Source organism: Mustela lutreola, chromosome 6 (genome assembly GCF_030435805.1).
Source record: "Mustela lutreola isolate mMusLut2 chromosome 6, mMusLut2.pri, whole genome shotgun sequence".
NCBI classification, from domain to species: domain Eukaryota; kingdom Metazoa; phylum Chordata; class Mammalia; order Carnivora; family Mustelidae; genus Mustela; species Mustela lutreola.
Window position 1 is genome coordinate 106,742,595 of NC_081295.1, and position 12,807 is coordinate 106,755,401.

General features: G+C 34.6%; 1 protein-coding gene across 7 annotated transcripts in view; it reads left to right on the forward strand.

Moving 5' to 3' along the window:
• PHF3 (PHD finger protein 3) overlaps positions 1-12,807 on the forward strand; it is a 93,253-nt gene that overhangs the window by 51,726 nt on the left and 28,720 nt on the right. For all 7 annotated transcript variants that reach the window (XM_059178355.1, XM_059178354.1, XM_059178358.1 and 4 more), the window contains one exon: positions 5,411-5,720. In XM_059178355.1, coding sequence (XP_059034338.1) covers positions 5,411-5,720 — 310 coding nt within the window. The remainder of the gene's footprint in view (positions 1-5,410; positions 5,721-12,807) is intronic.

Consider the following 12,807-nt stretch of genomic DNA (forward strand, 5'->3'; position numbering starts at 1 on the left):
GAAATTATTTTGGGTCTGTAAGTTATATATTATTTTATTTGGCTTGAAGAGCTAGTAATAAAGTGTAAAGGGCACAATGGAAATTCTATTTTTCTTTCAAAGATTTAAAGAAAAATTTTTTCTTTTTTGAATTGAAGCACACTTACCATGACTTGATACCATCACTTCATAATTACCAAACAACCTTGGAATGAAGTTTGGTAGCAAAAAACGACTTAAATTATCCAAGTGAATTGTGTATGTAACACAGAATAGAAAACCTGTGTTTCTTTTTTGAATGTTTTAGTGATTGAAATGATTTCTTATGAATTCTAATCTTTTAAATGATTTTAGGATTCAGTGTTTTATAGCTTTTTGACACTTCCTGGCCCTCCCCCACTTTTTTTTTTTTTTTTTTTTATTTGCTAACTTTTTAAGAAAAGGAAAAGAGGAGATGAAGTGGATTTTGCAGCTATAAGATTGTCCTGTTCAAGTGTTGAGATTGCTGTTGGAACTTCTATCAACATTGACATGATAAAAGAACATTATAGCTTACACATTGTAATATTATCCTTACTCATGCAAGTAAATATTAGGATGACTTCCCAGTACTGTCAGATTACATAAAAATGTGGAACTTTTTAGGTAGGGACAATTTAGTAAAATATGTTGTGTAATTACTTTGTGTGGGAGCTGGTTGGGGAGAGTGGGTGGAAGTTCGTGGGGCTGTTCTATAAAAAAGTAAGTTTTATGTCAATTTTTCTGTCATAACAAAATTTTATGTCTTCTTTTATGATTCAGTCCATGTCCTATTTTTAGTCAGTTGTTACTCTTTATAACAAGATATTCCAGTTTTAAATGTATTTATTTGAATATAGTGCTACAAATGTCCTCACATATGTGCTCTTTTAAGGTTTTGTTGTTGTCTTTAAACAACTTACACAGTTAAAGTGGGCCTGCTAAATTTTCAAAATTAAGGGCTGGGTGGTGCTTCTGAGTGTTCTTTTAAGCCAACACTTTTTTTCTGCCAGAATCTTCTTAAAAATCATTACACTGACATAGGTCAGAGTAATGGAATAGGAAGCTTAACTTGAACGAGTTTCTGAAATGAAACTTAAGCCCAGAATTGGAAGTCATGTTAGGTATGTTTCCATGTAGTTTTGTTGCAGCTAAGCTGCTCTTCTTATGGCCCAGTCTGTAGGAGTTTGCCCAGGCTTTTTGACCATGGCTCACTTTACCAACATCATTTACTTTCCTAAAATAAATTTTAAGTCCCATTGTGGTTCCCCTCGCCCCCTAATGCCACCTTTTGTATCTGCTTTATAAAACCTAGAGTTCTTTGCCTCGTTGTGGAAAATGACTTAGACTATTATATATGTAGGTATTTTGAGTTTACCCAATGTAATTAACATGAGTAATACATAATGATATTGGAAACAATCAATTTGGGAAGTAAAGTAACATTTCACATTACTTCGTTTTGTAAATAAAAAAGCCCAAGTATTGATTGTTTTTTTTCTTTTACATATTAACTAGCCTTCACTACTTTTTTGATGTATTGTGCTTGTATACATTGAGCTTACTCAGAAAACTTATTCAGTACCTGTTATACTGCATGTAATTTTCCTATTTTAATCCATGTGTAAGGTTATGAATTTATTAGGAAGGATATATCTAGAAATCATTTTCATTCATGTCATGCACTAGCCATATGGAAAGCTATTTGTTAGTATCACATTTTCTAGCACTTGTGACAGCTTTGCTTGTGTAAGGACTAACTTCATAACTTCAGCATTTTACATATATTACAACTGAAGTTAGCTTCCTGTCTGTGCTTCCAGCTGGAAATTACATTTTTAAATACAGATTTGTTCATATACAGATTTGTTCATGGCATCCCCAAATGTAATAAATATTTGACCATAAGAAACTTCTATACATATCCTAAGGACAGTAGGTGTGGATTCTAACAATATACACATCAAGCTTTTGTTTGTGCTTCCATCAATTTCTTCATTCAGCCTTGTAACAAAAATATATACATTATTTTAAAAAATGGACTACTTAATACTCATTTTTATAAAATGATTTTTGGAGTTATATTTACAGAAGCCACTTGGCATTTTGGAAGGAAAAAGTGTGAGTCTTTTCATATTGCCTATCTTGCAGTTTTCTAGTATTTCCCTACCTCTCCAGAAGGTGTTTATATTTTTAGTTTGTACTGCAGTTTCTGGCCCCAGCTGTAGATGATAGTATATTGGATGAAATTTGAAAACAAAATCTCCATAGCAGGACGGATTCATAGCTTTATACTCAAATAAGACATCTTTTTCTGAGAAGAAATTTTCTTCCAGAATAAAAGATTAGTGTTTTTCCTCAAGATTTTAAGAGTTTGACACAGAAGTATTTTGTCTGCAGATTAGATTGTTAGTGATAAAAACCGTGATTTAATGTTTATGTGGAAAAGATCATTTTAGAAGAGTGATACACATTCACAGTAATATGGTATAAGTTGTCACACACTTAACAAGAATTGAACACCCATCTTGTAACAGGTCCATTGTTAGTAATTATAACATAAATATACTAAGAAAAGGCGTTCTCAAATGTTGCTTGCCTTTGTGATTTACTTTGAAGAAACTTGAAAGTTTTCTAAGAATATATTTTAAAAGGCTTCTACCAAAAAGATTAGAATTTTATTTTTTGTCTTACAACTCTAATTTAGTTTCTTTTAAATTTTGTGCATGAACATTTAACAGTAAAAGAATACAACAAATATTTCGAACTCTTCTATTTAACTGATTCATGAGTGTCTGGTAAACTGATCCAGTGGTAAACTCCTTTTTTTTTTTTTTTTTTTTTTTAGTGAAATATTTAACATCCAGGTTATAGTCTTTTCTGTAAGTAATTTTGCCTATTAGTAATCAGAAATTCAAGGCCACAGCAGAAAAGGGGGAATAATTCTGTTAGCTGTATGATTGATACTGCTATCCCCCCCGACATTTTTAAACCATGAGGAATAATACAAAAAGGGAAGAAAATAATACTCTCTTTTTGTGATAGGCCTTCCCCCCCACATGGTTCATAAAATTTGTAGTACTTCTAACTTTCAGACCTAAAAATGATTTATATTTACATTTGTGCAAAGTCAGTTTGATTTTCTTTTCTTTTCTTTTTTTTTTTTTTTAAAGATTTTATTTGTTGATTTGACAGAGATCACAAGCAGACAGAGAGGCAGGCAGAGAGAGAGAGAGGGAAGCAGGCTCCCTGCTGAGCAGAGAGCCTGATGCGGGACTCGATCCCAGGACCCTGAGATCATGACCTGAGCCGAAGGCAGCGGCTCAACCCACTGAGCCATGATTTTCAAGTGAATTAGTTCTGTTTTTCCCTAGGACATGTGAAAATTATTTTTGTCAATGATTTTTCAGAATTTTATTTAACTGCAATATCTTTTATATAAAATCCTAAACTACTAAAATATCTCTGTAGATGGCATTTAGACATTTGCTTTTCAGAATGTCAAGTTTTAGGAGACATTTCCAAAGTAAGCTTAAAATGAAGCATGATGAAATATTATTTAGGTTTGTCATCATAAAACAACTCTTCCCTGGTTAAATAAGAATTTGAAATATTTAAATATGTGCTTTATAATTTGATGCTTAGGGTTGAATATGGAGTAACAGCATAGCCATGGTCATAGTGTGTAGGTTTTTAAGTAGTGTCTTGCTGAAACTGGTCTAGACTTTGATTTGAAGAAATCATAGCCCTGATGGTAGAAGTAAAGGGAAATGACTGCCAGCTTTCCTTGAGTATTTCAAAGACATTCATATTACCCGCTTTCAAGAAATAGTTCTTACAACTTTGCAACCTGAAATAGAGCAACTGTGCACTTGTGTTTTTCAAAATTATTTTGTTGGTTGGAAGATCTGTATCATTGAAACATGGACCCATCTAAATCTCCCCAAGCCTAGATAGACCATTCTAACTTGCAAACAAATACTACATTGTTTGAAAGTTTTCCTGCTGGATTATGAATCCAAAACATTGTGTTTTGCTTTGTTTTTACATAAGACAGGTTGTCTTGTTTCTGTTTTTTCCCCCATCAGTTTGGAGAAATGAAGACTGACTTGATAAAACTAGCATAGGCATTACTAATTAGGGTGAAGAATGGTAAATTATAAATGTGAAGTCAACCTTCCTCAATGGACAGCAATAGTTTGATATACAATAAAAAGACACAAGAGGAAGACAAAAAATGTGCTGCTGTTAAGGAATGAGTGCTGTGACTTTTTTTCGAGATTTGTAAGGATTGAAAGTGATTTCTATAACTTCAGCCTTAAAACCTCTGGTACAAGAGAGTTGGCCGTACCACTCATTGTATTACCTTAAAATGAGTTTTGGCATTGTTGGTGCCACTCTTAACAAAATCAGCAGTAAGTCTTTAATTCATTAAAGAATATACGTAAATCTCTTATTTTAACCTTCCAAGCATAATTATGAATTACCCGAAGAAGAAAGAAAAAAGATATGATTAAGTGAGCTCTCTACCTAACAATGGGTTAAAACTAAAATAATGTCCCTCAAATTGTTGTTTGTACATCTGATTTACCATTTTATTCAAAAGTAATTCCAGATACTTTAAAGTTAGAGAAACAAGGTTTTTAGACTCCTAAATCTTGTATCCGTTGATTTTTTTCATTGTTAGTGAAGTTTTTTAGATAAAATTTAGTAAAGGAAAACTTTTATGAAGAGATCGGTAATTTAAAAAAATTCAGCCTGAATTATTAGGATCTTCATGTATAATCTTTATTCAGAGATACAATTTTATTATCTAAACCATGGTCAGTAGTACGGAAGTCTGCTCTCAAAAGCACATAAAGAGATTTTTCAGCATAATCACTGACATTCTGGCTCATGAGCCAGAATATTTTGAACTCAAAGAATAGTGACATAAAGTGGTTAATAAATAATCTAAGTCTCCATTTTGTTTTTGAGTTGCATTGTTGCTCTGATCTTTTGTTATTCAAAATTATTCATCAAATGAGCGATTCTGTTTTAGGTAGGAGTTTGGGTTTGTGGGGTAAATGTTACTGTAACTGACGGATTGTCTCTGATCAGATTATCACAGCTCTTAACCCACCTTCTCAGTGGAGAAATTTTATACTTTATTATTCTATGCAGTATGCTGACAAAGATCAGGTGCTCTTTATTTTACCTTTATGGTTTTTTGTATTTTCTCATTCATACTAGAGGGGATATATTTGACTTAAAATTTCTGTCTTCATAGAATATTCTTTGAAAACTTGGTCCATGTAAAACCAATAGGATGGGTAAAGACAGAAAACAAATATCAGAAAATGATTAAAAAGTTAATTTAGGCTCACTTTTAACATTTTTTTAAGTGTATTAAAGTTTTTTCCCTTCTTCCCAGGTTTATGGTTGGCTGTGGGAGATGTGATGACTGGTTTCATGGTGATTGTGTTGGTTTAAGTCTTTGTCAAGCACAACAAATGGGAGAAGAAGACAAAGAATACGTGTGTGTGAAATGTTGTGCTGAAGAAGATAAAAAGACTGAAATAATAGATTCAGATATTTTGGAAAACCAGGCTAAAGTTGAAGTCCACAGTGAAGATAGAACAATGGAATATGAAAAGCTTGGGCTATCAAAGCACACACCAGCAAATGATAAAACCAAATATATAGAGGATACAGTGAAGCACAAGGTCAAAATTTTAAAACGGGTAAGCTTATTAAAGCATTCTTTTTATTTAAGAACTTTGTATGGTCTGACAATTTGAAATTTCTCTTTGGGTTTCATTGTTCAAAGTGTACATTTCCAAATGTACTTTTCTGTAAAAAATGAATGGATTTTTAAAAAAATATCTTGGCAGTCTTGGTGAAATCAGGTAGTGAAATCTTCCAAAATATATGTATCTTATTTCTTACAGAATTTTATGCAGTTTCTAGTCTTTAGTTGGTAGTTGGATTTTCTTTGATAGGATGTATGTGTGATCTTGTGGTATTAAAGTAGTACTGAGCTGTTCATTGTGCTTGCTGATAAGGTGGTAAAACTTCAGTCCATAACTGTCTGCTAATTCATGAACCACATTTGACATTATTTTCAGGTAGAAGAGTTGTTTTGTATCTTTAAAGAAAAGTAGACTTAATTCTTTTTATTTTTGTCCAGTGTTTGCTTGGAACCTTCACTTCATACTTTTTCTCTTAAAAAAGTCGGTTTTCCCTTACCTTATATTTTTAACTAATTTCTAAATGTATTTTCTAAATAGAAATTTCAAGATATTTAGTGAGTTACAGGAGAGATGTATTCAGTGTTTTATCTGATTAAGTTTTAATAATTTTCATCATCTATTTTTTTTTACCTATGATTTTTCTATTTTGTTGTTCTTATAATGGTAGGAAAGGGATAACAATGGCAACAAATATATGGGGATAGTCAAGTGTAATAATGCAAAAGACAATGAACTTGAGTTGGAGAAGAACCATGGAAATCTTTTAATCCAGCCATTGAGATTGAGGAACAAGCATCTTTTCTCCGAAATCTTCATTATTTATAAACTCAGTTCTTTGACACACTCCTTATATTACAAATCTGGATTAAGTTACAGTGGCATTCAGCATTTTCTGGCTGCCCATACATTTTGAGAATCAGATTATGTCCTTCTGACATTTGCTTTTCCTTTTTTCTGTTGATTTGATTAGCACCAAAGTAATTGGTATAGAGCTGAGAGCTCCACTGAGAATAGCTTAAAACACATCTTTGGAAAACTTTGTTAATTATTAATGACTAATCATCAGTTTTGGATGTAATATCTTGGCCATTCAGAAATACAGCTCATTGTTTTGTCATTTAGCTAAGTTGTCTTTATCTTGTCTAAAAAGATATGAGACATGTGAAACACTAAGTGTTTTAAGAAACCACTATAAATGTATAGAAAAATGTATCAGAAAAGAAATTGAAGTAAGTCTGATTTTGTAAGTAAATGTACTTACAAAACCCAAGTGATTACTGCTTCCTTTTCTTTTTGATGGTGAACTGCTGAATCTTATTTGGTCTCTGCTGATACTAGGTTATGGAATCTGTTTTTTGTTTTATTTTTTATTTTTTTAAAGGTTTTATTTATTTATTTGACAGAGAAGCAGGGGGAGTAGGAGAAGAAGGGGGCTTCCCTCCAAGCAGGGAACTGGATACAGGGCTGGATTCCAGGATCATGACCTGAGCGAAAGGCAGACACTTAACTGACTGAGCCTCCCAGGTGCCTCTGGAATCTGCTTTTTTTTTTTTTTTTTTTTTTTTTAGATTTTATTTATTTATTTGACAGAGAGAAATCACAAGTAGATAGAGAAGCAGGCAGAGAGAGAGAGGGGGAAGCAGGCTCCCTGCTGAGCAGAGAGCCCGATGCGGGACTCGATCCCAGGACCCTGAGATCATGACCTGAGCCGAAGGCAGCGGCTTAACCCACTGAGCCACCCAGGCGCCCTGGAATCTGCTTTTTAAATATCACTTCTTATTCCTAGATTTTATGTTGAACCATTTCTTAAGTTTCTGTTGTCTGCCAAACATGGTACCAGACTTGGGTATCTAGCACTGATTGAAATAGGTTTCTGTTCTTAAGTAAATCTAGTTGGAGAGATAGAAAATAAGTAAATAAAAAATTAGAGGATTTGTAGTCTAGAGAAAATCAGTTTTTTCCTGTAAACTCTGTCTTCTTACAGCCTGTCAAAACCTATGATTAAATATCATAGTGTTCTTTTCCCTGTCATTCTTTCTTTTTTTAATTTTCATTTTTCTATTTAGATTCAATTAATATGTAATGTTTGTTTCAAAGGTAGGGGTCAACAATTCATTAGTCTTATATAATACCCAGTACTCATTACATCACATGTCCTGCTTAATGTCCATCACCCACTTACCCCATCCCTCCACCCCTTTCCCCCAAGCAGCCTTCAGTTTTTTCCCTATGATTAAGAGTCTCTTATGGTTTGTCTCCCTCTTTGGTTTCGTCTTGTTTTATTTTTTCTCTCTCTTCCCCAGTGATCCTCTGTTTTTCTTAAATTCCACATATGAGTGAGATCATATGATAATTGCCTTTTTTTTTGATTGACTTATGTCATTTAGCGTAATACCCTCTACTTCCAACACATGGTTCAAATGGCAAGATTTCAGGTTTTTTTTTCATGGCTGAGTAGTGTGCCATTGTATGTATGTCCATATCTTCTTCATCCATTCATCTGTTGATGGACATCTTTCCATAATTTGGCTATTGTGGACATTACTGCTATAAACATTGGGGCGCAGGTGCACCTTTGGATCACTACATTTGTGTCTTTGGGGTAAATCCCTAGTACTGCAATTGCTGGGTTATAGGGTAGCTCTATTTTCAAGTTTCTGAGGAATTTCCATACTGTTTTCCAGAGTGGCTGCACTAGTGTGCATTCCCACCAACATCCTAAGAGGGTTTCCCTTTCTCTTGATTCCTTGCCAACATCTTTCGTTTCCTGACTTGTTGATTGTAGCCATTCTGATTGATGTAAGGTGATATTCATTGTGGTTTTGATTTGTGTTTCCCTGATGATGAGTAGGTGGGCATTTTTTTCATGTCTGGCCATTTGTATGTCTTCTTTGGAGAAATGTCTGTTCATGTCTTCTGCCCATTTCTTGATTGGCTTATTCTTTGGGTGTTGAATTTGGTAAGTTCTTTATAGATTTTGGATACTAGCCCTTTATTTGGTATGTCATTTACAAATATCTTCTGCCGTTCTGTCAGTTGTCTTTCAGTTTTGTCGACTGTTTCTTTGCTGTGCAAAAGCTTTTTATCTTGATGAAGTCCCAGTAGTTCATTTTTGCCCTTGCTTCCCTTGCCCTTGAAGAAATGTCTAGCTAGAAGTTGCTGTGGCGTGGGTCACAGAGTTTGGTGCCTATGTTCTCCTCTAGGATTTTGATACATTCCTGTCTCATAGGTCTTTCATCCATTTTGAGTCTGTGTGGTTTATGGTGTAAGGAAGTGGTCCAGTTTCATTCTTCTGTATGTGGCTGTCCAGTTTTCCCAAAACTGTTTGTTGAAGAGACTATCTTTTTTCCATTGGATCTTCTTTCCTGCTATATTAAAGATTAGTTGGCCAAAGGGTTGAGGGTCCATTTCTGGGTTGTTTTATTCTGTTCCATTGACCTCTGTGTCTGTTTTTGTGCCAGTATAATGCTGTCCTGAAGATTACAGCTTAGTAAAACAGCTTGAAGTCTGGGATTGTGATGCTACCAGCTTTGGTTTTCTTTTTAAGTATTCCTTTGGCTCTTTCAGGTCTAATCTGGTTCCATACAAGTCTTAGGATTGTTTGTTCCAGCTCTGTGAAAAAAGCTAATGGTATGTTAATGGGGATTGCATTGAATGTATAGATTGTTCTAGGTAGCATAGACATTTTATGTATGAAATGTTTCTCTATTTCTTTGTGTCTTCTTCAATTTCTTCATGAATGTTCTATAGTTTTTTGAGTACAGATACTTTGCCTCTTTGGTTAGGTTTACTCCTAGGTATCTTACGGTATTTGGTGCAGTTGTAAATGGGATCAACTCCTTAGTGTCTCTTTCTTCTGTCTCATTGCTAGTGTATAGAAATACAGTTAATTTCTTTGCATTGATTTTATGTGTATTGATCCTGCCACTTGAATTCCTTTATGAGTTCTAGCAATTTTGGGCTACAGTCCTTTGGGTTTTCCACATAGAGTATCATGTCATCTGCAAAGAGTGAGAGTTTGACGTACTCTGTGCTGATTCTGATGCCTTTTATTTCCTTTTATTGTCTGATTGCTGAAGCTAGGATTTCTAGTACTGTGTTGAAGAATAGTGGTCATTCATAGTGGGCATCCTTGTCATGTTCCTGACTTTAGGGGAAAAGCTTTCAGTTTTTCCCATTGATAATGTCATTCACTGTGGGCTTTCCATATGTGGCTTTTATGATATTGAGGTATGTTCCCTCTATCCCTACACTATGGAGAGTATTGATCAAGAAGGGATGCTGTACTTTTTCTGCACCTATTGAGAGGATCAAATGGTTCTTGTCCTTTATTTTATGAATGTCATGTATCATGTTGATTGATTTGTGGTTGTTGAGCCATCCTCCAAGCCCAGGAATAAATCCCATTATTCATGGTGAATAATCCTTTTAATCTACTGTTGGATCCTATTGGCTAGTATTTTGGTGAGAATTTTTGCATCCATGTTCATCAGGAATGTTGGTCTATAATTCTCCTTCTTGGTGGGGTCTTTGTCTGGTTTTAGGATCAAGGTAATGCTGGCCTCAGAGATGAGTTTGGAAGTTTTTGTTCCATTTCTGTTTTTTGAAACAACTTCAGAAGGGTAGGTATTACTACTTCTTTAAATGTTTGATAGAATTCCCCTGGGAAGCCATTAGGGCCTGGGCTCTTGTTTGGAGATTTTTGATTATTGCTTCAATTTCCTTGCTGGTTATGGGTCTGTTCAGGTTTTCTATATCTTCCTGGTTCAGTTTTGGTGGTTTAATCATCTCTAGGAATGCATACATTTCTTCCAGATTGCCTAATTTGGTGTCATATAGTTGTTTATACTGTGTTCTTACAGTTGTACTGAAGGGGAGATTGTGATTTTATTTGGGTCCTTTCTCTTTTCTTTTTGACAAGTCTGGCCAGGGTTTTATGGATTTTATTAATTCTTTCAAAGAACCAGCTCCTAGTTTCCTTGCTCTGTTTTGCTGTTCTTTTGGTTAGTATTTCATTGATTTCTGCTCTGATCTTTTTTATTTCTGTTCTTGCTGGATTAAGCTTTATTTGCTGTTCTTTCTCCCAACTCCTTTAGGTGTAAAGTTAGGTTGTATATTGGGGACCTTTCTTGTTTCTTGAGAAAGGCTTGTATTGCTATATACCTGCCTCTTAGGACCACCTTTGCTGTATCCAGAGGTTTTGAACAGTTATGTGTTCATTTTTTATTTGTTCTCATTGATTTTTAAAATTCTTCTTCAATTTCCTGGTTGATGCATTCATTCTTTAATAGTATGCTCTTTAACCTCTATATATTTGAGTTTTTTTCAAATTTCCTCTTTTGATTGAGTTTCAGTTTCAAAGCATTGTGGTCTGAAAATATGCAGGGAGTGATCCCAGTCTTTTGGTATCACTTGAGACCTGATTTGTGAACCAGTATGTAATTTGTTCTAGAGAATGTTCCATGTGCACTGGAAGGAATGTGTATTCTGTTGCTTTAGGATGGAATGCTCTGAATATATCTGTAAAATCTTATCTGGTCCAGTATGTCATTCAAAGCCCTTGTTCCTTGTTGATCTTCTGCTTAGATGACATGTCCATTGCAGTGAGTAGTAGGGTGTTAAAGTCCCATGCTATTGTATTATCAATGTGTTTGCATTCCTAGAGGTAAAATACTAATTTAAATTTGTTAATAATTGGTTCTTATAATTTACTGCTCCCATGTTAGGGGCATAAATATTTACAGTTGTTAGATCTTGGTGGATAGACCCTTTAATTATGATATATTGTCCTTCCTCATTTTTTATTACAATCTTTGGTTTAAAATCTAATTTGATACAAGGATTACTACCCTAGCTTTCTTTTAATGTCCATTAGCATCATAAATGGTTTTCTAACCCCTCACTTTCAATTTGGAGGTGTCTTTGGGTCTAAAATGCGCCTCTTGGAGGCAGCATATTGGTGGATCTTGCTTTTTTTTTTTTTTTTTTTTAAGATTTTATTTATTTATTTGACAGAGAGAGAGAGACAAGTAGGCAGAGAGGCATGCAGAGGAAGAGAGAGGCAGGCTCCCTACTAAGCAGAGCTCAATATGGGGCTCAATCTAGGACCACAGGGTCATGACCTGAACTGAAGGTAGATGCTTAACCAACTCAGCCACCCAGGTGCCCCTGGGTCTTGCCTTTTTATCCAAGCTGACAGTCTTTGTTTTTCGGTTGGGGCATTTTAGCTCATTTACATTCAGAGTTTAACTATTGAAAGATAAGAATTTAGTGCTGTTGTATTACTTGTACAGAGTATATTCTCTCTGTTCCTTTCTGGTCTGGAGCTCTGCCTTTACTTAAAGGATCCCCTTTAATGTTTCTTACAGTCACAAATTCCTTTAGTTTTTCTTTGTTCGGGAAGTATTTTATCTGCCCTATTTTGAATGATATCCTTTGGATAAATTAAAGTATTCTTGGCTGCATATTTTTCTCATTTAGCATCCTGAATATATCATGCCAGTGCTTCCTGGGCTTCTAGGTCTCTGGATAGGTGTGCTGCCAGCCTAACGTTTCTACCCTTGTAGGTTATGGATCTTTTGTTCCAACTTGCAAGTGTCACTATTATATGCTTAGGTGTTGACCAGTTTTTGTTGATTTGGGGGAGGGGCATTTCTCTGTGCCTTTCTCTGGACTTGAATGCCTTCTTCCGTTCCCAGATTAGGGAAGTTCTCCACTGTATTTTGCTCCAGTATACCTTCTATCTCTCTCTTTTTCCTCTTCTAGGATCTCAGTTATTCTAATATTGTTTTGTTTTATGGTATCATTGATATCTTAAATTCTGCTCTCTTGATCCAGTAGTGTATCTCTTTCTCAGCTTCTTTATTCTCTATCCTTTTGTCTTCTGTATCACTAATTCTCTTTTCTGCCTCATTTATCCTAGCAGTTAGAATCTCAATTTTTTATTGCATCTCATTAATAGCCTTTTTGGCTTCTACATGATTAGATTTTATTTCTTTTATTTCTCCAGAAAGGTATTCTCTAGTGTCTTCTATGCTTTTTTCAAGCCCAGCTCGTATCTTTATAAGCGTTATTCTGA